Genomic DNA, 27,681 nt, shown 5'->3' on the forward strand with positions numbered 1-27,681 from the left:
GAACAGGCTTGTCATTTTCCTCTGAACAGCAAAGGCTGAGAGGGGACCAAATCAAGGTGTATAAGAATAACGGACACAGGGTGAATAGAAAGCAACTGTTCTCCTTAGTTGAAGGGTCAATAACAAGGGGATAGAATTTCACAAAGGTGAAAGGCAGGAGGTTTAGAGGGGACATGAGGAAAATTTCCCACCTTCCCAAAAGGGTGGTGGGAATCTGGAATCCGCTGCTTGGAAAGGATAGTTGAGGAAGGAAACCTCAACCTTTAAAACGTTTACTTAGCCGAGCACTTAATGTCATGACAAAGGCTACGGGCCGAATGCCTAAAAATGGGACTCGTGTAGATTTAGACTAGTTCTTTCGTTGTTGAAGATATCTTCTGTATGATTCTAGAAGTAGTGGTAACCTGTCTTCTTAAACCACTGCAGTCCCTGAAGTGCAGAGATACCTTCAATGATATCAAGGAGGAAGTTTCAGGATTTTAACCCAGCAACAGTGAAAGGATGACAAAATAGTACTAGGCCAGGATGGCATATTGCATGGAGGGGAGCTTGCAGCTGGTAGTTTCCAGATGCATCAGCTGCTCTTTTCCTTCTAGGTGGCAGAGATTTGGAAGGTACTCTGGAATGTTCTGTGGGGCAGTTGCTGCAGTTGCTACAGTAAATCTCCTAGAGTAGTGGATGGAACACCAATCAAGCAGGTTGCTTTATCTTAGATGATATCAAACATCACCTGCCGTTGGAGTTGCACTTAGATTTTGACTTGTGATTTTTTTGTGTGAAAAGAGCTTTGTGGAGTCACGGTGCTAGGGGAATTCTGCAAGAGAAGTGTCAGTGGAAGTGAAGGGAAAACTACTAGATTCTCTTAGAAATGGTCATTATCTGGCATTTGTAGCAGCACAAGTGTTTCTTGGCACTCATCAGCCCAAGCCCAAATGTTGTCACTATCTTGTTGCGTATGAACACAAACTCCTTCCTTATGCCATTTGTAAACCAGATTGAATATGATACAATCATATAGCTGTGTCTGATGCTTGACTGTGTAGAGATAGTTGAAGGCTCCTTATATTGAGATATATAGAGTTGGAAGATTACAGTGCAAGAACCAAGTGGAAGGAGCTCCAGAAATAGTTAAGAGAATTTTCTTGGTGTGTTTCAGCCCACAAGAAAGAATGCAATGCTGGGCCTAGTTCTCAGCACTGAAGTGCAACAAGTGGAGCATGTTTCATAGAAAGAATATTTGGAAACAGATCAAATATTACTAGGTTTAGAGTAGTACTCTCTCTTTGCCCATTTCTATTAATTGTAAAAGTACTCCAACGTAAGGGGACTATTTACACGGATTTTAAAAAAATAAAAGAAAGAGTTAGACCCCCCCCCCCCCCGCCCCCGATTTGAAATCACAGGCAAAGTTAAAACTGCAAAAGAATAGGAGAATCTCAAAGAGGTGACAATTCAAAACCAACTAGACATTCCCACAAATTTTAAAAAGTGTCCAAAGTTAGAGCTCCCTTGTTTGAAAAGTGATGGATGAAAAAGAAATCAAATAGAAGCTGAGGTTTACGATCCATTTTAGTTTCATAATAAGTGAAACAAGCTCAGAGCTGGGAAGAACTGAAGAACAATGAAAATGGATTAGTAGGGAAATAAAAGCTAACATTGAAACCTTTTAAGCAATAGTAAAAGGAAGGCTAAAGCAATTTATGAGCTATAAAATCTTCCTTGCTGTGGTAGAAACTATGGCTGAAGTATTCAATGAATAATTAATTCATATCAATCTTTTGAATGGCGGAGAAAAATTTTTTGCAAACAAAATGTTCTCTCAACTCCATTGCCATATAGCGAACTTGGATGAACTGGTGATCTTCCCCCCCCTACAAGTTAGTGCAGTTAAATGGTCACCAAACAAAAAAAATACACTGCTAATGTCACTGTAAAGAAGGTGGCCATAAAGGAAAATTTGACAGACTAAAGAAAAACCAAGCACTTGAATGTCTTATAGGACTCAAAGTCAAAAGTAGTTACTTGAATCATCCTGTTTTGCTGTACAAGAGTAGAATAATAGGAGGGTCTGGCCACAATTCTTCTTAGAAATGGTTGTGACACCACAAAGCTGGAGGACTGTAAATATTAAATGTTCAAAATAGGGAAAATCCACTTAGATCAGTCAGCCTAGTGCGAGTAGTATAGAAATTTTCAAAAGCAGTTATCCTGGCCAAAGCTAATCACACCTTGGAAATGCATAGCTTAGTCAATGTCGTTCTGCACAGATTTGAGATTAACTTAATTCTTTGATAATTCATCTTCTGTACATATTGTCTCTAAAACTAATTCATAACATCATGAACATTAGTAAAAATGAATCCAGTGGAATCAAGGGGACAGTGCCAGCTCAGTCACAAAATTGGCTAAAATGGTGTATGCAGAAAGTAACAGAGGTAATTAGTTGTTTTTCAGACTGGAGGGAGGCACACAGTGGTGCTCCCCAGATGATGACATTGATAGCATTGATCATTTTAATATGGGGTAAAATGATCTAAACTGATTTAAATTGACAGAGGACATAAACATTTTGAAAAATAAATGAGTGAAGAGGATTGTAATTATTAGCAGACTTCAGAAGGACATAAGGACTGGTAAAATGGGAAGAGGCAGCAAATAAAATTTTCAGCCAGCGAATAGCAACACACTTTTCAGAGGTCCAAAAGTGAGTTTGTTCACCTCAGTTATAATTGCATCAATTCCGTCTAGTTGTTTTTGTCGCAAAACGCTACAGTATTTTTAAAAATGAGTTAATTTTCATAAATCAAAAGGTTCAGATTCATCTCATATTGTATTTTAATTTACAGTTGCCAAAGAGTAAGTGTGAAGAGCATTAAATCAAAATATTCAAAAAAGATGCACAGTCAATTCACATAGATGACCAATGTTCTCATCAAAAGAATTATATGGTGATAGCATTTCCATAAACTCAACGCTGCAAGTTCAATCCAGAGACCAAGCCAAAGTCATCCCTTACTTTGGAGATGCAGATTGACAAAGTAACTCCACTGTGAGCACAGAAAATGACCATTAGGATTGGAAGTAATTAAAGATAATTAGTCAAAGAACTGTGTGACATAAAGCACTCAAGTCACCATTTTTTAAAAAAAAAATGAACCATGCAACATTGAACCTTTTATTTGGTTATGACACTAAGAGAAGTTCCATCCAGTGAAAAAAATAAGTGCACAACAGAATTTTACACAGCAGGTATGTTGTTTAGAGTGCAAGTTCAGGATATTGCTGCATTAGAAATTAAATACAACCAGCAGGTTCAAAACAAACAAAGTGTTGTTCGTTTTGGAGGACAAAATTCTGGCCTGTGTTAAAATAGCACAAAAACAGATTTTAGAGATACTTATATCATAGCCAAATGTGGGACTCATTGTTTGAAAACTGGCCACTCTAAACTCTAGATAATAAAGAATACATTTCAAATTCATTTTTGGCTGTAAAATAATTTCCACATCCCAAAGATTAAGAAAAATAAGCCACTGAAATTCAATTTCTTACCTAATAGAGCACTCCTATCTACCTGTCAGTCACCTAGTGGTTTTCTTAGTTCTCAATTAGCTTGGTCTTGCTCAGTAAAATATATCATGTTGTAAGTTGTTAGTCAAAATATTTCCTGCACCCTTAAACTCAAAACTGCAGTTCAAAACTTTCTGAAAGACCTAGTTGCTAGTGGTTAACACTAATCTTAATTAATGGCATGGCCAAGTTAATTAGTTTTAAGAATTCAAAAAGGAAAAAATGAGAACAATGGGGTTTGTAGATGAATGAGAGAACGGAAAAGAAAAAAATGGATTTAGAAAGCCAAATAAGGTAAAGGAAGCATTTAGTATTTTAACTGTTATCTAAATATATGAATGTGATTGAACTCTCAAAAACAGTTCCCATGCTGGCCCAGAGAGTTTGATTAGCATTACATCAATAAACCTTGCAGACTTGTATTTAACACAATTAACTTTGTGGAAATATTAACGGACAATTGACTTAAAAATTAACTGACAAAATGTGTGGCGGCTGTGGTTCAACCGGCAGCTCCCTTCAACCCCCTCACGTTTGAGCCAAAAAGGCAGTTCAAATTCCATTCCAGGATTCCAATACAAAAACCAAAGCTGACACTTGATAACATTATTGAGGTACCATTGCTAGAAAAAAAAATTAAACTCCATTCACCCTCTTAAATTGATTCAAAGATTTCCTATTGTTATTTTGAGCAGAAGGGTTATCTGGTTATTAATCACATTACTGTTGTGGCAGCTTGCTGTGTACAACTTGTTAGAGTGTTTCTTCCGTTGTAGCAATAGTTGGTTAAAAAATACTGGATATGCCATGGTCGGGAAAGGTACTTCATAATTTCTGAGTAGATTAGATTCCCTACAGTGTGGAAACAGGCCCTTCGGCCCAACAAGTCCACACCACCGTTGAAGCATCCCACCCAGACCCATCCCCCTATAACCCCCACACCCCGAATACTACGGGCGATTTAGCACGGCCAGTCCACCTAGCCTGCACATTTTTAGGCTGTGGGAGGAAATCCGCGCAGGCACGGGGAGAATGTGCAAACTCCGCACAGACAGTTGCCCAAGGGTGGGATTGAACCCGAGTCCCTGGTGCTGTGAGGCTGCAGTCCTAACCGCTGAGCCACCCTGTTGCCTAAATGTCCTTTGTGTGTTCATAAAATTACAAGGAAGCTAGAGAAGAATGAATTTATGGAACGTTTAAATTGGTCAAGTTCTGCAGATTCCCAATTCAGTCTGTTTCTTGATTTGAATGTTTTGACCCAGTTGTACTTCATGTTCTATTTTGATAGAAACGGGCCACAGTTCAAGTTCCTTCAGTGTTCTTTTACCCACCGACACTCAAAGAGGAAAAAACGCGTTATTGACGCTGCTCCGTTCTTAACCAATCGCTCGGAATACCATCCGAGAGTATAGTAGCTGTTAATTGTACACCTCAACACCGAATTACGTCGTTTGCCACAATATACCAGCTTGATTACTCTTGGAAATTCTCAAACATCGTATACCTACCCTCAGATTATGTTAAATCCAGATGTAGCTTTTTATTTTAAAGGAAATGAAAGACGCACCATTTACCATTCGTAAATTTTGTTTTTCTTATTTTTCCTTCGCAATGTGATTTTAACATCAGCCGTTTCGTTTAAAGGAGGTCTCGGTCAGCTGCCAGTGACGCTTGCCGCCGTTGAAAAAGCATTTCGCGCTACTGCCGTGAATTGGCGCTTCATTTGTGCTCTTTCTCGCTGCCCTTTTAAAGTGGCATTAAACTAATTCCCCAAGCCAAATATTGCTGCGGTGTTAAATAACAGACATTACCAAAATAGTAAAACTCCTAATGGGCTTTCGCATACTCTTCCCATAACACTCAAATGACTAATAAAGTTATGTAATAAAAGAAAAGAGAAAATTAAGTATTCGTATTTGCAGGATACTGTACTAGAAAATACGGCTCAAACAGGGTCTCTGTCCTGACAGCAATACTGGATGTATGAACCTGTAAAAGCGAGGTAAGCGTAAAACATACCGAAACTACTTGGCAAGACCTTGAGTTCACATCTACGACAAGCACATTTTAGAAAACCATGAATACCCTCCACAAATTTGCAAAAGTGAGGATAAAATAAACTATTCTATTTCGTCTCCTCTATGGCTCGTGGAACAGAGTTGTAATTAAAGAATTTTAAAAATTTCTTTTAAAGTTTCTATTGCCTACTTATATTGCTTGTGTGGTTAATGAACCCCAACTGTTGAAATTACACCCTGTAATCAGTCGTTGTATTTCATTATAAGTGCATTAAAGACACCATCACCAAGTCAAAACAAGGCAAAAAACATTTTTAGCCGAGCCTACCCAGGTGCGGGATTCGGGTTTTGTATATCTGATGAGGAACACGGAGATGGAGAGCAGAAAAGTAGTTGGGAATAGTTTTGTCATTGAATAACGCCTCTGAAAGAAGTAGAAAAATAGCATTTTAGTGATGTCTCATTCATAAACAATAAGGAGTGATTTAATAAGTGGCACTTCAATCATTGCTCCAGAATCTATTTATTTAATAGTTACGTTGAAAAACTATTCCATATTTACTTTACAATGACCTCTTTTTGCGAAACAGCATAATTCTAATAAATTGCAGGATCAATCTCTAATGGACCAATTAAAAAGGGTACTAGCTGTCGGTTTATTTTGATATGTTTACAATAACATGTCTTAATTAAGGCAAAAAGAGTTTTCTCTTGATAATGGTAATATAAAACCCTAGGAAATAGTTGCTTAATATTCACTGCAAAACATGCGTCAATGTTGTAGAGATAACAAAAGTGTAGAGCTGGATAAACACAGCAGGCCAAGCAGCATCCTAGGAGCACGTCAATCGAGGAGATTCAACATCGCACACTGTGTAAACTACTCGGCGCATCCAGCCGGAGGTCCCGGCCCGTTAGAAAAGAAACCGCTTGTCTTTACCTCTAACGGTTTTATTCCATCCTCTTGTAATCAGCAGGTTTAGGGAATCTGGATGTTCTGTTACGTATTTTGTTTTTCTGTATACGTAATATTGTAACTTTTTGAAACTGCCGAATCGTTTTACAAAAACAATTCTGAGAAACTCTCACACAAATGTTTCCAAAACTCAGCAATTGAAACCGTTTCGATGTGTCGACCCGCTTGGGCTGGGGCGCGTGCACGGTGGTTGGTAAGCGGGTGCGCGCGCTGAGAAGGCTGATCAGACTGTGTACAACAGGAGCGACATAGCACGGAGACAATCGAGGTTTTTCCTCAACGACCATACGGTTTTTTTAAAGAAAAACTATATTAATGTACGTAGAGAAAACAAGTTGCAGAGCTGGATGAACACAGTAGGCCAAGCAGCATCAGAGGAGCAGGAAAGCTGACGTTTCGGGCCGAGACCCTTCGTCAGAAGACCCTTTCTGAAGGAGCGTCTGTGACGGAAACGTCAGCTTTGCTTGCACTGATGCTGCTTGGCCTGCTGTGTTCATCCAGCTCTGCACCTTGTTATCTCAGATTCTCCAGCATCTGCAGTTCCTACTATCTCTATGTCAATGTACGTGTTTTTTTTCCACTATCACAGAACCAACAGCTTGAAATTCCATTCTTAATCATTACAACAGCGTAGTCTGTCGCTATCCTAGTCTGGAAACACTCAAATTCCTCCGATCTCAGAATGCCTACTGTGAATAACAGCCGCAGGATGTGCTGAAAAGAAAAAAAATCGAAAGTTTATCAGCAAGATGTGGGGGCGGGGAGCTGAATGGGATAAGGAGCTCTTGCGGAGAGAGACCACAAAATAAATGTCACTCTGCGCTGTAAGAATATACAGTACACCATTGCGCTCTCAGATAATTTAGGAATGGGAAATATTTAAAGTCTTCGAGAAGATTTGCAGCTCGGGCTATGGATGTGTTTACACTACCTGACACTCAACTCAAAAGTATAAATGTTTAATTAACACAACAGGACTTCTACCAGGCAGTTGACTCAAACCACGTGTCTTCTGAGAAGCGATTTTAGCCCATTGACGAAATGACTTTCTCTTCTTTTCTAAAAAAAACTTCATGGGACTAACCAAACCACATCTCCCTCCATATTTTTGATTTAAACTCCAAAAATGATAATAAATTATGCATGTTTATAACATCATACCTAGGCTAAGAAGACAATAGTTGCTGCTCTGGAGATTTGCCTCTAACACAACATTTGTCTCTTTTACCAACTGTTGTCTGCCTGTACTTAATTTGTGTGTTGTCTAACTTCATCCCAGCGCCTCCTTTTTATGAATGCTGGTTTTGACTGTTCCCAGAGTGCCACTGAGACATGCCCAGAAGTGAGTCACGGCTGGAGCAGCAGCACAGCGTGCACGGCTGAGTCCCAGAAGCGAGTCATGGGCCCAAGCACAGACTGAACTGGGAGCTGAGTTGCGGAGCAGGTGTAGAGCGAGCTCAGGCTGGTCGGGGGCAAGTCCTGGACAGACGCCAGTGGGTGGAGGCAGTGACTCCTCGCTGAAGTGCAGCAGGCATGGATTGAGTGGAAAAAGGTCTATAACTTCAGTACTTTTAAAGATACTTTTTTTCTCATTCTGGTCAATTTTGGCTCTGTATCACCATGCCAGTCTAGTTTTGTTTTTCACTATTTCAATTCTGTAACGACACTTAAAATATCTGCTGAAACTGGCATTAAAAATTTGATTGCACGTGACAAAAGCCATTCCATTCTACGAAATGGAGCACAGAATAATAAAAATAGCAGTAGAACATTGACCTTTGTAACCTTTGTACCATATTTATAACTCAACAGTAGTTATTGCAAAGCTGCCCACATAAATGTAGAAGCAGGCCATGATATCAGCTGGCTGTGACAGGCCACAGGAAGCATCTGTGCATGCATCATTGGCATTTTTGCCCTCCATTAGCAGAGATATCAGCACCTGAACATGCAGAGAAGGCACCCACTTTGGCTGCTATCTGAGAAGGTGTTGAGGGAGCAGTTAAGTGTAAGGGGACCAGGAAGGCTGATGCAGGGATTTCCCCCTCTGCAGGAGTAATTTCTTCTAACCGACCATCCTTCACTGTTAGAGGCCAATGTGTAAAAGCAGTGTAAGTAAGTTGCTTATTTGTTGGATCCACAATCAAGCTTTTGGCTGTGTGGAGAGACTGGCTGGATCAGGTGGCTCCAGAAACACTTTTTAGGCTGCAATCCAAGAAACCAACTATATAAGTAGAAATCATAGACAAGATTCTTAGGTCATGTGCTTTTTTATTGCTTTGCAGTGACATTGCACTGTTTCAGTCCAATGCAAATAAGCTATGAAGTTTTTCAGCAACTTTCAATGTGTGCTGAAGTTAGAAACACACATGCCCATCCTTCTCAGAGAGGTAGTGTATGCTTATTCTATCCAGAGAAATATTGGTTCTACATATATTGCAAAATATTCTCCCATCATGCCATTAGTGTGAAGAAGTATTAAATTCACCATGGGTCATAAAGTCTTGTTTGAGTAAAATTGATCAGATTTGAGCACTTGATGGTTCCAGCCTATTTCTCATTCCATAAATTATTAGTACACTCTACAATTATTGAAGGATTGCTTTATAAAAATACATCTTTTTTGTATGGCTTTTTAAAAAAACTTTCTGTTAACAAAGTTTTATTCACAGATCATTCAAGTGTTCAACTAATGATCTGCTTGAAAGTGGTTAGTAGAAGATCAAGATGTCCCCATGACTGACTGATAAGCATGACAAGATACCTGATTTGATTATCAGTTTGAAACTGATTTTTCTACTAATCAATCTTCACATATTTCAAAGGAAAAGTAAAAGCTAAAGCAATCTTATTTACAAAAAACCACACTATTTACTGTAGCTTTGTAACCTTTCAATGGAAGTATGCATTATGTTTTTAATCTACTGATAAATTTAGAATGAGAGTTTTATCGCACTACATCTTTAATGATTTCATTTGTTAACCACAAATTTGAAGTAACAGAAGCTTAATCCTACTGTTATGGAAACCTGACCAATTACAAAGTGCATGTTTTCCAGTGGGACAGCTGGATGCTAATTTAATACTGAAACACACTTCATAAAATCAGGTTGATTCACCTTTTACATGATTTCCGTTTTACAGGTTCTCTGGGGTCTGCATAGAAGTCCTGTTGGGAAGAGAACTTCTTATCTCAGCTGTTACCAGAAGGAAATGAAGAAAACAAAATGCATTTATTATAGATGGAGATTATCAGCTCCAGAAGAATCATCCCTGGATAAAATGCAGCTGAACAGGACATTGGTTTGGTCACTTTTAAGATACTATGTTCAATTCTGGTCTCCCCGAAAAAGATGTGGTTAAACTTGAAAGGGTTCAGAAAAGATTTGCCAGGGTTTGAGCTATATAGGGAGAGGCTAAATAGTCTAGGGCATTCTTCCCCTGGGACGTTAGAGGCTGAGGGGTGACCTTTTATAGATGTTTATACAATCATGACGGGCATGAATAGGTGAATAGCCAAGGTCTTTTTTTTTCCCAGGGTTTGAGAATTCAAAACTAGATGGAGTGGGTTTAAGGTGAGGAGAGGGAAAGATTTAAAAGGGACTTGAGGGGTACTGTTTTCACAGAGGGTGGTGCCTGTATAGAATGAACTGCTAGAGGAAGTGGTTGAGACTGGTACAATTACTACATTTAAAAGGCCTTGGATGGGTTTATGAATAGGAAAGGTTTAGAGGGATATGGGCTAAATGCTGTCAGATCGGACGAGATCAGTTGAGGATATCTGGTCGGCAAGTTTAAGTTAGACAAAAGAACTGTTTCTCTATGACTTCATACATAAAATAATTCCGTGCTATCAAGAATGGCAAGGGTGAGTACAGATCTTCAATTCCCAATCTTGCACAACAATATGGCAACAGTCCTTTCTCTTTTATCCCCAAACATTGAACAATTTGCTGTCTCTCGCTTTCACCGTTGCAATCATGGAAGTCTTGGACAACAGGATGTGGGAGAGGCTGGACCAAATGTTATTTCTGGATGAGATGACCAAGTTCCTTGAGTCCTTTGAAAAGAATAAAATTCTTGGAAGCAACAGCTTATCAGCCAAGTTTTATTCAGCACTGTGGGACTAGATTGGCCAGGACCTGCTGGAGATAGATATCTATATACATTTGACCATGTACAATGCTTAACTCCACAAGGAAAGGTAGCATCATCCTCCTCTACAAGTGGAAGGGGGAGAAGGAAGAAATCAGAAATTGGTGACCAATTACACTTTTAAATGTGAATTTTAAAATCCTGTCCATCGTCTTTGCCAACAAGATATTGATCTGGATTGGTGAACAAGGTAGGATGATCTCTGGTCTCTCATTTTTCAGGGATATGATTGTCTACATGCAGAAGGGGTGGCTGGACACCTGCCTCGTCAGCCTGGTTCAGGAGAAGGCCTTTGACAGGATATCATACAGCTACATGAGGGATATGGTCTCCAAAATGGGCTTTGGGGGAGCAATCTAGAATTGGATCTGACTGATCTACATCAAAATTAGTTGTGCAGTATCAATCAGTGGTTGGGAATCTGAGAGCTTTCTGGTCAGATTTGGAGTTGGGCAGGGCTGCTAGCTCTTTGGTGCTTTGTGTGGGTGTTGGATTTTTGCTGAGTTCATTAGAAAAGATATGAGCATGAGAGGTGTGACCATTTAGCACGAGTCAAAGTTCATTGTACATGGAGCACGTTGTCATTTTCTGCTCAGACTCGCTGTCACTGTGCAGACTTGTGAACAACTGCAACCAGTTCAAACTGGCCCTGAGAGCTGGCGTAAATCGAGGCAAGAGTAAGGCCATGTTATTTGGGAACTGAGCTGACCGATCCTTTATCCCTTTACCAGGTCAGATTATCTAAACGTACTGAGTATATGGTTTGGATAGGCCAGGTTATGTGGCAAAACTTGGGAGAAGCATATATCTCGGATGAGGCAGGAACCGGGCTGCTGGGAGCACTGCACTCTCTCTCTCTCTATTGTCGGTGAAAACCTGGTCATCAGGTACGAGGCACTCTCTGAGCCTGCACCACTGCAGTTACCGAAGCCATTTACCACTTTCTCTAGAGGCCAGAGATGGCCAAGATCAAAGGGACACCATGTAAATAGGTCTGGATAATTTGGGGAAAGAACATATCTTTTGTGGCTCACCCTGATGGCTACCTTTCATATGTAGTTGCATCAAACTGTGTGTAGATCCTTGGTACACAATCACCAAGTGTCGCTGGCCCCTTATTCCTGCAAAACACGGCACAATATCGTGGGCCGAAGGGCCTGTACTGAGCTTTTCTATGTTCTAACACTACAAGTAGTTGGACCATTCTGAATCACCATTCCCTTTTGGAAGAATATGCAGTGAAAAGCACCATTGGCCACAAGTCCATCAGGCAGTGGTCAGCATGATCACCCTTAAAATCGTACAGGAAAATGAGACATTTGATCTTGTCAGGTAGTTCCCTGAGCAGAGTGTCAAAGTTATTTGGCAATATGCCTCATTGCTAGGACTTTCCAACAGTGCCAAGGAGGTTGCTTGGCTAGTGGTGAGAAAGGCATGACCTGTGAGATCCTTCATCTATGCCCTGACTCCCTGGGCGATGGCATACTGGCTCTAAGCAGTTGGGGGGAGGGTGGGTTAAGAGACTGTGTCACATATCTCCTTCTGGAACATACCTTTGCAAAGAAGGTCTGGAAAGAGATGCAATGGTTTTTTTTGTCAAGGTTTATCCTAAACAACTCTGATGCAGGATTCTGTTGTCTACGGTCTGGTCTCCAAGGTGTACACTGAGACAAACGTCAACTCAGACACTCTTTTTTGACTTCCTGAAACTTTTTGGTTTTCTAGTGTAAAGAGTTGACCTTGACTAAGGGTTGCATACTAGCATGTCCAGGACTACAAGCTGATGAGCGCACTAAAGCATTGGCCAGCTGCTATCAAGGCACAGTGAAGAAAGACTACAGTCTAAGATCTGTCTATCAAAGTACAAGAAGGGTCTATTCAGTTATCAGACCTTCCCAGCCACTGGACTCAATATTGAATTCAATGATTTTAGGGCCTAAGCCCTCCCATGTCCCAGCCCCGCACCCCACGCACCAGGCCTTGTTACCACATAGCCTGCCAATACACACCCCCTGTTGTTAGTGACTAACGGTCCCCATTTAACAACTATTCACCCTCCCAGCCTGATTGTTAGCAACTCCTTTGTCTGTCCAACTATCTTTCTGTCTCTTTGGGCTCTATGCTGTCGTTTACTCCCACCCCACCAACCTCACTATTTTCTGCGTATAAAATGACATTTTCCCAGCCACCATCAGTTCTGAGGGTCATCAGACCCAAAATCTTAACTCTGTTTTCTCTTTCACAGGTGCTGCCAGACCTGCTGAGCTTTTCCAGCTCTTTTTTTTTGTTCCAGAAACTTTTTCTGTCTTGCCAGGGTAAGTGCCATTATCTTCTGTCTGCTATCTCACATTCACTCTATCTCTGCAAACATCAAAATGCATGATCTACAAGACTCAATGTTGCATCTAACATCTTTCTTCAGTTGCTTTTACCCCATCACTAACCACTTACATCACTGAAATAACTGCATAGAGGCCAGTATCCCTTCACCAAGTCACCCTTTATTTACTAGGACACAGTACACACTGGTAACGGCCAGCCAGCATGGAGTCGGTCTCCTGAACTGAGGAGATTCTAAATCCCCTGTTTATTTTTGTTTTATTTTGGGTACCCTACACTACGGCTTATTTTCCCCAGCAGCACACGTGTGTGTGTGTGTGTGTGTGTATATATGAGTGTGTGGAATCAGCAAAAACAGCATTGTGCAAAATAATTTTATCCAATATTCACATCACCAGGAAAACAACCATGTGGTCAGGGAACCAATAATAAGCAAAGCCCAGTAGGGGCAATGCTTATGTTAAAAAAAGTGAAGGGGGAGGGTAGGAATTAAATCAAAATAAAGTTGGAGGGGAAAAGAAAGCACTCCACCCGCTGCGGTGCCCGCCTTTCCCTAAAGGGATCATGAGCATTGGTGGACAGCATGTACTCCCTCTCCATGGACACCCAGGTTGGAACATAGCTGTGGAAGTGGGGCTGACAGTTGGCCAAATGATGTCCTCCACAGCTTCTGCCTGGACATGTTTATAGCCAGCGTGGCCATGGCCAGGAGAAGATCCTGCCTGCATCCCTCTTCCCTCAATGCCCAAATAACAGGAGTGTAGAGCTAAAGTGCAACGAAAAGTAAAGGAGAAGGTCACTTAGGTAGCTGAAAAGGGAGTACAAATTCCCACAACTGATAAATATGTGGTCTATGGACAGTGCCACAAAACAAACATTTGGGCTGAGAGTTGGAGAACTAATGCAATCTACGGTTACAGGGGACTGCTGCATGCAACACCCTTCACTCCAAATCCGTGAGGGAAAGAGGGAAGACTCTCAAGTAGAGAGCCCTCCACGAGGGATCCCCACTGCCAGGAGGTAAATAGGCACACTGACATGTGTCTGGGTGGTGGATGAAGGAAAAGAGGTAGATGGTGTGAAGCAACACTCCGCTCAGGGCCTGCTGTTTAGTTTTCCTAAAAGATGTACAACATACATTTCGGTGCCGCCCTGGGCTGTGGGGCACAGGCTCCTGGGGCCAGTAGGAAATTCCATCCAAGCAGGGGTACATGCAGATGGGATTCCACCACACACCTCAGCATCCTTCATCAGGCGCATGATGTCAGACCTGAGCACTGCTGTTAAGGTGTTGGATGGCAGTGGTCATGAGCCGATATCTACTGCCTTCTGGCGTGCAAATTCCTACAGCAGCATCCAGCCCAGGCCCCTGCCACCTAGCAAGTCCCCAACTCTGGTCACCCCTGTGGCCACAACCCAAACCCTCTGCCAGCCACTCGAATCTGTGATTGTGGAAATGTGGATGCCTGAACAATGGCTCGGTGACAATAACTACTTCTCCAAAGGGTGAGTAGGCCTGGCATAAGTTATCCATGTCCCACACAATGATCAGGACCTGTTAAAGACAGGCAGCATCCCCAGGGTGACTTGCAAACCCTTCAGGGCAAGGAACAGGGGCTGTGTGTTGTATTTGAGGCCATGCACCTGGTGGAAAACATATGTTACCAAGACACACCACCTACTTTAGAGGCTCAATCTTAAGGTCTGGAGACAGAAAGTTGCCACCTGGGTGCAGATGCACACCAGTGACTGATGGCATTCCTTAACAAGGAGATTCAGAACCTGCGCAGTGACCCAAGTGTCTTTTTGTCTCAGAGTTGAACCAACATTCTGTAAAGGTCAGCAACAGAACCAGGAGGGGGAAACAAAGACACCAGCAGGTACCACAACAAGGAGGCCACCAGCTGATTAATGACCAGCACTCGACTCCTGTAAGACAGCACTCCGAGCAGTCCTGTCCAGTGGCCTAGGCCAGCCAAGACTGTGGCAGGAGCTGGAAGTCAATTCGCCGGCCAGATTTTCTCAGCCGGGCTAAGGTAGATCCCCAGATAGAGGAAATAGGTGGTCCTCCAGGTGAACCCACGTAACTCCTCTGGCAGAAAATTCACGCACCATGAACGGAAAAGAAGTCTGGAACAGTTGGCTCCACAGAAGACACCACTGAGTACACTACCAGGCATTCGCGCATCCTCCCTAGGTCAGCCCGGTTGGTGAATATGAGGAGAACATCTTCGGCGTAAACAAAAGAAACATGCACATGCCCAGCCCACGCAGGAACGCCCAGAAAACCTCCTCTACAGGAGCCATGGGAAAGGCTCCTTGCATAGGGAAAGAGGCAGACCTGACACATTCCTCTTCCAAAGCCAAGGGGCACCGTCAGGGACCTGTTAATCTTAATCAGACACTCTATGGCAACATACAAAAGTCATAGCCAGGCGATGAGCTGCATCCCGAACCTGAAAACTCAGAGTCTCAGAGGAAAGACCCATTTCTGAAGAAGGGTCTAGGCCCAAAACATCAGCCTTCCTGCTCCTCTGCTGCTTGGCTTGCTGTGTTCATCCAGTTCAGCACCTTGTTATCTCAGATTCTCCAGCACCTGCAGTTCCTGCTGAGATAACAAGGTGCTGAACTGGATGAACACAGCAAGCCGAGCAGGAAGGCTGACATTTCGTGCCTAGACCCTTCTTCAGAAATGAGCTTTTCAGTCGAGTTAAAATTGTTTCAGAGATAGGAACTGCAGGTGCTGGAGAATCTGCTATCTCTGAAACAATTTTAACCTGACTGCGAAGCTCTTATCTGAAGAAGGGTCTAGGCCCGAAATCTCAGCCTTCCTGCTCCTCTGATGCTGTTTGGCCTGCTGTGTTCATCCAGCTCTGCACCTTGTTAACCCTGACAAAAACGTTGTAATCTGTGCTGAGGTGGAAGACTGGACACCAGTTCTTCAGAGAACAAAGGTGACTGCCCTGTACCAAGAAAGGGTCAGCTCTCTAGCCAAGACACTCCCCAAGATCTCATGCCTAGTTGACACCCAGGACATCGCAGAAGAACTCCATGGTCAACTTATCCAGCCCCAGAGACTTGCCTTTTGAAAGCTGGGTGAGGGTGCTGGTCACGTCCTCTAAAGTGACAGGAACGTTGAGCCTCCCGCCATCCTCCAGGCCAACCTGTGACAGGTCTTTCCACAAAACTCTGAGCATGCTCCCTGGACAGATCTGGAGAGAACAGAGCCACATAATTGGTGTTAATCAGGGCCCTGATACCTTTTGGATGGGAGACAAGGGACCTATAATTGGCCAACAGCACAAGGAGCTGCTGATGGGTGCCACACCTTTTTTCTAGTGAGTAGAAGAAAGGGGAGCCATGGACCAAGTCCCTGAGGAGCCGGATCTATGACCTCACATATGTGCTCCAGTCTGAGAATGTAGCCTTCTTCTCTTTGTACACCCCCCACAGGGCCAGATCCATTTCAGACTGATCAAGATGTGCCTCAAGGTCGAACACCTTCTCCAACTCCTTGATCCTGGACTTCTGCCTCTTCATCAACCCTCTCACAATATCCTGATAGAAGATGTGAATGTGAGCCTTGCCCACGTCCCACCAATAGCCTCAATAAGGGGAAGCCACCTTGCTTCCTTCTCCAACTGGTCCCAAACCAATGAAGTAAGTCCTGGAACTGCTTGTCTCCCAGCAGCAGGTTGATAAAGCACCAGTGCATGGGCCTGAGCCGTGTGCTGAACGGAAGGAGCTCTGCCCACATCAGGGGATGGTCTGTATACAGCACCTGCCGCATGGAGGACACAGGAACACAGTAGCATATGCCTCTGAAATGTACAGGTGGTCGATCCTTGAGGCTCCAATCCCAGGCCTCACAAAGGTGAAGGTGATGGAGTCAGGATGGAGAGTTCACGCACCAGTTCGAAGGACTATACCAAGTTCCTCAAAAACCTCCCTTTCACCAAACCAGGCTGGGCACTGCCATGGTTCCAGTCTTTGAGGTTGCAGTTAAAATCCCCATCCTGAGGTCAATGCACTGGCCTTTGTCGATGGAGGTGAGATGAGTGGTCACTTCTCCCATAGAAGTGTGTCTACCTTCACCTGACTGAAGGAGTGTATACATTCACAAAATGCAGCACCGCATTCCCCCTCCTTCTTCCCCCCCCCCCACCCCCACCACCATCAGGTGAAGCAAACAGCCTGGTCTTGGTACCTTGACCCCCCCAAGATCTCCAGCTAAAATGTAAAATAGGCAAAATAGGCACCCCGCCTGATTTGTGGGTGTGATGACTCACATAGACCCCTCATTGAACTTGGTGGCTTCATCTTATAGAATCCCCTCAGTGTGGAAACATCGGCCCAACAAATCCACACCAACTCTCAGAGGACCCACCCAAACCCATCCCCCTATAACCTACCTAGTCTATACATCCCTGGACACTATGGGCAATTTAGCATGGCCAATCCACCTATCCTGCGCATCTTTGGACTGTGGGAGGAAACCAGAGCACCTGGAGGAAACCCACACAGACAGTCTGAGGGTAGAATTGAACCCAGGTCTCTGGCGCTGTGAGGCAGCAGGGCTAACCACTATACCACTATGCCACCTCTCTTGGTGGTATGGATTTCTTGCAGGATGTATTCTGCATACATCTGGTCCTGAAGGACCAATAAATTCTGGTATTTGTGCTATGACTCCCTGCTGCTGTTGATGTTGTAGCTAGCTATAGTTGTCTTCATGTCAGGAGCATGGTGCAACCATCACCTTGAAAACCATTAAAAATACTTACTGGAAGGAAGGAGGGAGGAAGGGCATACAGGTCCCTCACTGACCCCCAAGTGCATCCAGGAGTGTCATTCTGGACCAGCCTGGATGTGTTGTGAGCTGCCTGTGTGGACCAGATCAACCCAATATCTTTCCAGTAGTTGAGAGCCAACAGGACCCTGTCACAATGACCAAGACTGACCTCTATCATAAAGTCCTGGAGTTCCTCGAAGTGGATGAGGGGGAGCTTGGTGGGTGGCACCTGAGAGTCCAAAATCTCACTGGAGATGGAGTCCACCTTATCCCCAGCGCCCTTCTCTGGGCTGTCATCCAGACCACCTGCCCCTCCCCTACTAAGAGAGTTGGGGCTGATCTGGCACCGCCAGCTGACTCGAATTCCCTGGCAACACTACTACCAGTGTTACCAGCAGGAACATCCTCAATGCACTCCATCCAGGCCTGATCTAGGTCTGGGTCATCAAGCGGCAGGAACTTGGATCCCTGTTACTTTCCCAACACTGGGATGCCCAGCCTATTGGGGAAAAGGCCATCCCCCAGGGCCAAGGCACCTGGGAAAACAATGTCGGCGGGAGGAATGAGGAAAACCTCATTCAAAAATGAGGCGGCATGGTGGCTCAGTGGTTAGCACTGTAGCCTCACAGCGCCAGGGACCTGGGTTCGATTCCAGCCTCGGGTAACTGTGTGTGCGGAGTTTGCACGTTCTCCCTGTGTCTGCGTGGATTTCCTCCGGGTGCTCTGGTTTCCTCACACAGTCCAAAGATGTGCAGGCTAGGTGGATTGGCCATGCTAAATTGCCTGTAGTGTTCAAGGGTGTGTGGGTTATAGGGGGATGGGTCTGGGTGAGATGCTCCAAGGGGTGGTGTGGACTTATTGGGCCGAAGGGCCTGTTTCCACACTGTAGGGAATCTAATCTAATCTAATCTAAAAAAAGACCCTTCTCCGCTCCACTGACTGATGACCTAGCGAGATTTCCAGTTATAGTGCCCACACTGAAGCCTCCATGGGGCCCAGGCTCGTCCCTCGGGGTTGGTGGAGTTGCAGCAGTGGGAGAACCTGCTGCAACCTTTGGGGCTCTAGACAGGTCAGACCACAGCATGGGAGAGGCAGGAGGTGCCATAGGCTCACCCCCGGGATAGGAGCTAAGTTTTACCCAAGGCGCAGAGTTCTCCTATCCCTGCAGGGAGTAGTGCCACTTCCGAGGGTTGTTGTGATCATGGTGGCCAACATGGCTTCCCTTCCCTCATCCGCCCCAGTGGTCATGGGACATAGGGACCCTTCCACCTGTATTGGGTGAATATTTTTGACTGGGGCAAAGTAGGAGGCTTGGTGGGAGCAGAGAGAGCTGGTTGTGTCACTTCCTGCCCTGCCCGATTGAATGTCAGGTGGCTGTGGGTGGGGCAGGAGCCCAGTTTCTAGCCCTGAAACCCCAGTTTGAGCCACTGGAGGATGAAGGCCAGCAGCAGAGCCCCTGAGGGGTGGTAAGTTGATGGCGTGTGGTTCAGTCACAGGGTGTTGGGATTCCCACAGAGAGATATTGCTGGCACGGTCAGTGCCATTGTTGAGCCAGGCCAGGAAGGGCTGATGTTCCAACTCCTTGGGGGGTGTTGTGGTAACCGCAACAGGGAAGGTGAAAAGGCAGGGAGATGTATCCATGGGGACAGCTCTACATGTTTGGCCTTCTTCCGCACCTTCTCTCTGGTTGGACGCCCATAAGCCCCTCCCAGCCAGAGGCTGTGCCCTCGTGGAGCACAATGAGGTTGCCCTCATCACCTCCTCCTGGGTCATGGGAACAAAGGCTTGGCATGTAGGTGTAGACGTGTTTAAGGTCAGTGTCCTTTAATCCAAGCAGGAGCAGTGTTACATCTGACTGGATTTCCCCCAGTGATTGTAACCAGGAGAGGAGGAGCTTACTTGCAATAAAGGGTGGGACATGGGAAATCTCGACCCTCTGGGCCATCAACTCCAGAGGGTTGACAGGCAAATATGTCCCCGCCCCCAGTGAGCCCCTGCTCCGTGGCCAGGTGTATAGCCAGTTCTTGTGGATGGGTCTGAGGCAACAGCAGCAATCCCAGTTCTCAACAGGGCCCAGATGGTGGCAGCAGCAGTGGAGCTGGGTGGGGGCCCAGATGGTCGCAGCAGTAGTAGAGGTGGATGACCCAAGCGATGGCTGCAGGAACAGAGGTGGAACGCCCAGGCGACAGCAACTGCAGTAGCAGCAGCAGCAGAAGCAGAAGGAGGCCCAGGCAACATTGGATCCAGGGAGGCCCAGGTAGCAGCAGCAGCAGCAGCAGAACCAGGGAAATAGACAGCAGAAGAAGTAGGCCCAGGTGGCAGCAGTACAAATAGGAGGCTTACACAGTCAAAAAGAGAGTTGAGTTGACATCTCAGTCCAAAATCAAGCTTCTTCCTCCACAGTACACTGGCTGTAGCTCATCAATCACCAAAACTGAGGAGATTCTAAATCCCTCATTATTTATTTTTCCGTTTTGTTGTGCAAATAACTTTATTAACATTCCATCACTCAGAAAATCACCCAGATGACCAAAGCATCAGTATCAAGCAGATCCCCTATGTGAAAGAAAAAGTATGGGGGAAGGGTAGGGATCAAATCAAAATAGAGTTCGTAGGGGAAGCAAGCACTCCACACCCTGCAGTGCCCAACTCTCTGGAAAAGCATCAGTGTACACCACGTGCTCCTTCTCCAGGGACACCCAGGTGCAGACATAACCACAGAAGAGGGCAAGCAGTTGGCCATAACGACCTCCTCTAAAGCCCACTGCCTGCACCTGTTAATGGCCAGTTTGGCCAGGCCCGCAAAGCGATCGTCTGACCTGCCTGCCCCCCTCAGCACTGGCTACGCAAAGATCAGGAGCGTGGGGCTGAAGTACAACCATAAACAGAAAAGGCAGTCTTTAAGGTAACTGAAAAGGGAGTGCAAGCACTCACACCCAGAATATACATGGTCCACTGCTCCCACAGCGCCACAAAGCAGACAATTGGGCTGAGAGTCTGTGAATCACTGCAATCTGCAGGTACATGGGGACTTTTGTGCACAGCACACAATACCCAGCACCCCAGATTTCTGTGGGAAAGTCGGGGGACTCCCATGTAGAGTGTCCTCCACTGGGGATTCCCAACACCCAGTAGCAATTGGGCAATCCATGATTATATTGGTCAGCCAGAGCTTCTTGATTGGCCTAGATTAACAGCCTAATCAAGAATCTCATTGTAAATGGTCTATTGTAAATTGTTTAGGGTCTGATCAGTCATATCTAGGGGCTTCTTGTCAAAGTCAGTCAGAAATCTGGGATGAATCGCAGGTGAATATAAGACTTGGGGGTCTGAGGCTTGATTGTTCAGGAGTTTGCAAGTTTGACTATATGATCACTGCTGAAAGTTGTAGGGAATTAAGGCTTGGGGGAAGGAACATATATTTTGAGAAGTAAGGACAAGTACGATGATGGGGGGAGATCTCGGGTGTTTGGGAGGATACGCAAGACAGCATCAGAAGGCATGGTAGACCAAAGATGGGGTGTTCGCCAAAGTGACCACCACCATGACCTCCATAGGGGGAGTATAAAGAAGCAGAGTAGGCAACATTTTGGCACGATGCAGGGGCTTGGGAGGCAGGACGGGCAGTTTCAGTCAAACCTCAATGGAATAGGTTTCCACATTGGGGGAACGGGTAGAAATGGACTGTTAGGGTAGTGCGATGTAAAGGGGATATAAAGGTTCTGGGGGAGTAACTACTTACCAGCTGGACCCCTGTGCTGACAATGTCCATGACAAGCTGCATTCCCTACCATTACTCTCTGCATCTAGATGTGAAGTGCTATAAGAAAATGGTTGGGACAATAACAGATTTGACACTTGAAGTGCTGGTTTGATGGGTGAAACTGCACGTTCCACATTTGATAGCCACCAGGACATTGAAGGAATAAATACATGAAGCAGCTATTTGTAAAAACCATCCATGTTTGGTGTGCAATAATTTCATCGTCCATTTGCTACTTCTGCAGAGTAAAGGTGATCAGGAATCAGGTGCTGGTCAAAGATAATTTGTATCATGTCATTGGTGCTTGCAAATTGAGCGTTGGCATTTCAGTGATGGAGAAATTAGCTGCAACACTTAAGAAGAGTCAATTCTGGCCAAAGACGACTCAGTATTTGTGCAAGTTTCCAAGCATGCTGTAGAAGGCATACGTTAATGCTTCGTAATCAGTCATGTAAGTTTAACAATGGTCTGTACTGAATTAGTACAGTACAGTGAGAAACTGAATGATTGATTGATGTGGATCTGGGATAAGAAAACATTCAGAGGGCAGCAGGCATTCCCTCTTTGTTACAGTGTGCTGGTCACTCAACTGACATCATCAAGCCATTGCAAATGTTGAGGTTGAACCTGACTGATCGGGACATGGGCCTAATTATAAATCTTTATGTCTCATTGTATGAAGAAGTGTATTCAGTGATCATCTGCAGGGCATGCCAACTAAGAACCTCTTTTGCTCTTTGTGTTCCCATTGTAGGTCATTTCCACTGAGTTCTGTGCCCAGCCACTGGTTGGTTGCTGTAGCTGCCTTCCTATGAAGGCGAAAATGCATGCTGGATGAACAGGATCAATGACAAGGCAGGAGCAGCAGCAGGCCATTGTAGAGGTGAGGAGCACCCAGATCAGTGACACTTGAGAGCCACAGTCCGCTCAGGATGTGTTGAGTTGCAGGTTGCTCGGAGTTTTTTGACCCTGACTACATTTCCTAGGAATGAGCCAGGTACATTACTGACACAGGCTTCATTATGTACTGGGACACTGTGACAAACTTTACCATTTGCCTTTAGCCAAAGATACCAGGCTCATATTACTTCTGTTTTACCTTTGCCATTTAGTGCAGTCACAAAACCAGGGATCTTTTAATGGTTTTCAGTTAGCCTCTGTCAGGTCAAAGAAGATAGCCATTGCCAAGGGGTTTCCCACCACAACAAAATTAGGGCAAACTCCAATACCAATCCAGAGGCTGGAAAATGGTCAGCTACTCTGGACAGTCAGAGTCACAATTTCCTCCACATTAAGGGGTGAGGAGTTGATTGGTGAGCAACCCACCACCCACCCCGAGTCTTTCTGCATAACTTTTCTTCTTGGAATTAAAGAGAGGTAGGTATCAAGGGAGACGAAAATAGGTGACGCTGCTGTTTCTCAGTGCAAGTGAAGGTGTCCTAACCATGTGATTAGATATTGGTGAGGCCATGCAGGGATGGTGGTGGTGGGCTTTGAGGTGCATGACAGTAAGTGTGGGAAGCTGCTGCAGACAATAGTGAGTGATAGAGCATGAGCCATAATGGTAGGTGGTTACAATAGAAAAGATACTTACGTGTGAGGTATCAGAAATAAGAGTGTGGCACTTATGCTACAGATTGGAGGAGGTAATTGACCTTCTTCCTTTAGAGTTGTACATTCATTAAAATAGCTGAGATTGCCTTAATCTAAGTGTCTAATATGGTCTATATGAAGGTGTCCGCTCCTAGTCCCAATGGAAGCGCAGTCCTCCATCTGTGAACAACGTGGGGTGCCAATTTCTCCCTACCTGACATGTACAGGGCAAAGTTCAGGAACTGTACAGGCCAACTCTAGTTGATAGTATTTGTCCACTTGCATGGCAAACTTTTAAAGATGACAGGTGGAAGGGATGTGGTAAGGGATACCTCACAGTACAATGGGATTTTGATCAGATGGGCCAATAGGCCAAGGAATGGCAGATGGAGTTTAATTTAGATGAATGTGAGGTACTGCATTTTGGAAAGGCAAATCAGGGTAGAAATTACACACTTAATGGTAAGGTCCTGGGCAGTGTTACTGAACAAAGAGACCTTGGAGTGTGGGTTCATAGTTCCTTGAAGGTGGAATTGCAGGTGGATGGGATAGTGAAGAAAGTGTTTGGTATGTATGTCTTTATTGGTCAGTGCATTGACTTCATGTTGCAGCAGTACAGGACATTGGTTAGGCCACTTTTGGAATAATTTGCACAAGTCTGGTCTCTCTGTTATAGGAAGGATGTTGTGAAACTTGAAAGGATTCAGAAAAGATTTACAAGGATGCTGCCAGAGTTGGAGGGTTTGAGATATAGGGAGAGACTGAATAGGCTGGGGCTATTTTTCCTGGATCATTGGAAACTGAGGGGTGACCTTAAAGAGGTTTATAAAATCATGAGGGGCAAGGATATAGTAAATAGACAAGGTCTTTTGCCTAGGGTAGGGGAGACCAAAACTAGAGGGCATAGGTTTAAGGTGGGAGGTGAAAAATTTAAAAGGGAGCTAAGGGGCAACATTTTCAAGCAGAGTGTGATGCAGGTATGGAATGAGCTGCCAGAAGTAGTGGTGGAGGCTGGTACAATCACAACATTTAAAAGCCAACTGGATGGGTATAGGAATATGAAAGGTTTGGGGGGATATGAGCCAAATGCTGGCAAATAGGACTTGATGAACTTAGGATATCTGGTCAGCATGGACAAGTTGGACCAAAGCACTTGTTTGCTGTATATCTCTATGACTTTATGATTCTGTGTATGTTGGCAGAAGTCACATGACACCAGGTTGTAGTCCAACAGGTTTATTTGAAATCACAAGCTTATGGACCATAGCTTCTTCAGGTGAAGACTTCTGAAGACACTGACAAAGAGGGTACGCTCCATAAGCTTGTGATTTCCAACAAACCTGTTGAATTGTATCCTGGTGTCGTGTGATTGCTGACTTTGTCCACCCCAGTCCAACACCAGCATCTCTGTGTCAATGTATGTTTTCAAGGATGACCAACTGTGTATACTCCAAACGTTGTGGTCAGTTTCAGGGGAATAATGATGGTGGCGGAGCAATGACAGTGAATTCTGACAATTATACTGTGAATGTTACTGCAAAGTCTGGGCCAATTTGATGTGTTTCTTTAAAGCTGTGAAAGAAGGGAATGAGATAAATGAAAGTAGATTATCTTTGTTATTGAAGAAGTCTGAAACAAGTGACCATAAGTGCAAGACATACAGAAGATATTTAGAACAATGGAAGACATTTACAGAGTTCACAACCTATGAAATTCAACCCAGGTGATGAGCTCACACTTTTATTTTTACTAGTTATGAAATTATTGTATTTGAGGGAGAAAGACTTACACTAACAGTAAATGTGTGAAGTTAATTGAAACCATTGTTAACTCAAATTCTTAGATTATTTTTCTAAATCATTTATGATTCTACAAAGAGAAAGTATAGGAACTGTCAAATAAAACAGTTAATGAATGCACAGTTGGAAACAATAAGTTCTTTCTCAAAAAGGAACAAAATAGAGAAGTAAGGCACAGGAACTGACCCTTTGGCCCCGCAAGCCTGTGCTGATCATCATGTCCTGACTAAACTGAAAAACAAACCTTCTTCCCTTATTTGGTCCATATCCCTCTGTTCTCCCCCTATTCGTGTAGCCATCCAGATGCCTCTTAAATATTGCCAACATGTCTGCTTCTGCCACTACCTCTGGCAGTCCATTCCAGGCTCTTCCCACTCTCTGCTTGAAAAACTTGCCCTGCTCATCTCCCTTAAACTTTTGCCCTCTCAGCTTGAACCTGTGCCCCTCTCCAATTGAAACTTCAACTCTGGGAAAAAGTCTCTGACTATCTACCCTATCTATGCCTCTTACAATTTTGTAGACCTCTATCAGGTCTCCTGTTAGCCACTGGCTTTCCAGTGAAAATAATCCTAGTCTTTTTAACCTTTCCTCAGAATCAATGCCCTCAGGACTGGGCAAAATCTTGGTAAACCTTCTCTGCACTCTCCCCAAAGCTTCCACATCCTTTTGGTAATGTGCTGACCAAAACTGTGCACAATACTCCAAATGTGGCCGAACACGGGTTTTATATAGTTCAAAAGAACAATCAAAATAGAACACATTCACATTAGACAACATAACCCAGAAAATTCTGTTTCAGGAAATAAAACATTGTCAGAACATATTTTTACAAACCCAGTTGTTAAATCTTGAAATTAAACATCAAGAATTGATAATGGAGAACAAGAAAAATGCAGAGAAATTAAAACAACCAGTTATGTTCTGTCTTCACAGAAGAAAACACAAATAACTTACTAGAAATGTTGTAAAAGCAAAGACAGTTTTTGGGGTGGAGGAATTGAAGGAAATTTGTCTTGGTTTTAAAAAAAAGTTGGAAAAATTAATGGAATTTAAAACTGATATATCCCTAGGTCTCATAACCTACATCCCAGAGTATTAAAGGAGGTGGCCATAGAAATAATAGTTGCATTGATTGTCATTATGCTAAATTCTATAAAATTTGGAATAGTCCCAGCAGATTGTAGGATGGCAACTGTAAGCCCACTATTTAAAAAAGGACAGAGGGAGGAAAAAGGAATTACAGGTTGGCAAACCTAACATCAGCAGTAGAGAAATTGCTGGTGCCTATTACAAAGGACGCAATAACAGAACACCTTGGAAATAGCAACAGGATTAAGTTAACAAAGTTAATAAGGGATTTATGAAAGGGAGATCATGTTTGACAAACTAGTTGACATTTTCTGAGGACATAACTAATAGAATTGATGAGAGAGCACAAGGAACTGTGGAATAGTTGAACTTCAAAAAGCTTTTGATACTGTCCTAAATTAGAAGTTAGTGTGCATAATCGAAGCACATTGGATTGGTGGTAATATACTGTCTTGGATTGAGAATTAGTTCGCAGACAAGAACGAAAGTAGGAATTAAGAGTCTTTTTCAAAATGGAAGATGGTGACTAGTAGGGTACCACTGGGATCAGCACTTGGGCCCTTGTTATTCATAGTATGTGTCAACAATTTGAATGAGGAAATCAAATGTAATACTTCCAAGTTTTGCTGGTGACACAAAATTGTGTAGGATTTTTACTGGTGTGGAGGATGCAAAGCAGCTTTGAGGCAGTTTAAACAAGTTCAATAAGTGAGTAAATGAAGAGATAATACAATATGGATAACTTTGAAGTTGTCCACTTTACATGGAAAACTGGAGTGGTAGAGAACAATTTAAACCGTGATAGGTTGAGGAAAGTTGATGTACAACAGGACTTGGGTGTCCTTGTACTCATTGAAAAGTAGCAGGCAGGTGCAGCAAGCAGTTAGGAAGGCAAATAGCATTACAGAAGGCCGTGGAGGCAAACTCATAAATATGTTTAAGAAAGAAATAGATAAATTTCTCATAGCTGAAGCTGTCAAAAGGTATGGAAGATTACTGGCATATGATGTTGAGATAATCATGGTCATGTTGATTAGTAGAGCAGGGTCAAATTACCATGTAAAAACTGAAACTGCAGATGCTGTAAATCAGGAGCAAAAACGCAGTTAACATTTTGGGCCCGGTGACCCTTCCTCAGAACAGTTCTTCAACCTTCTTTAAACTTTAATCAGATTTCCTAACCTTGGGGTTTCCCTGTAGTGTTACTGTGACCCTTCCCCTCTCTGCTAGCTTCATGGATATTTTGGGGTCATGTGAATATAAACTCACCACTGAGGTTAAACGCGATTTTGAAATACAGCTGGCCATTCCTGCTTGCCATAGCTGGTGCTTTGATGAAGACTTTGGGTGAGTACTTGGTTTTGATCTTATGCTGTGTTAGTTTTGCAAACCGATTTTCACCTCAGAAGTGTTTGAGGCCTTGTGGTGTTGATCGGGATGGTGGTTTTCAGAGGTCACTGGTTGTCAGGTCTACAGGTTGTGGTTGGTTCCCGGTGGTTGGAGATGGCTGTAGGGATTGGTCTCAAGGTGGTAGCTATCTGGAGTCCTTCTGATGGTAACTGCAGGGGTAGCTTGTGAGGATTACT

General features: G+C 43.8%; 2 protein-coding genes across 3 annotated transcripts in view; one reads left to right on the top strand and one right to left on the bottom strand.

Annotated features, from left to right (window-relative positions):
- LOC125453468 (deuterosome assembly protein 1-like) overlaps positions 1–27,681 on the bottom strand; it is a 133,521-nt gene that overhangs the window by 102,720 nt on the left and 3,120 nt on the right. The gene's annotated exons all lie outside the window — the stretch shown is intronic.
- The window catches only part of LOC125453247 (neutral amino acid uniporter 4-like), a 223,857-nt gene continuing 209,108 nt past the window's right edge, over positions 12,933–27,681 (top strand). Inside the window, exons 1-2 of one of the 2 annotated variants that reach the window (XM_059646545.1) lie at positions 12,933–13,034; positions 22,369–22,497. In XM_059646545.1, the coding sequence (XP_059502528.1) occupies positions 22,449–22,497 (49 nt within the window). In that variant the 5' untranslated portion in view covers positions 12,933–13,034; positions 22,369–22,448. Of the gene's footprint in view, positions 13,035–22,309; positions 22,498–27,681 lie in introns of those variants that run through there. The other variant, XM_059646544.1, reaches the window with a different exon arrangement.

The sequence above is a fragment of the Stegostoma tigrinum genome, chromosome 6 (genome assembly GCF_030684315.1).
Source record: "Stegostoma tigrinum isolate sSteTig4 chromosome 6, sSteTig4.hap1, whole genome shotgun sequence".
Taxonomy (NCBI): Eukaryota; Metazoa; Chordata; class Chondrichthyes; order Orectolobiformes; family Stegostomatidae; genus Stegostoma; species Stegostoma tigrinum.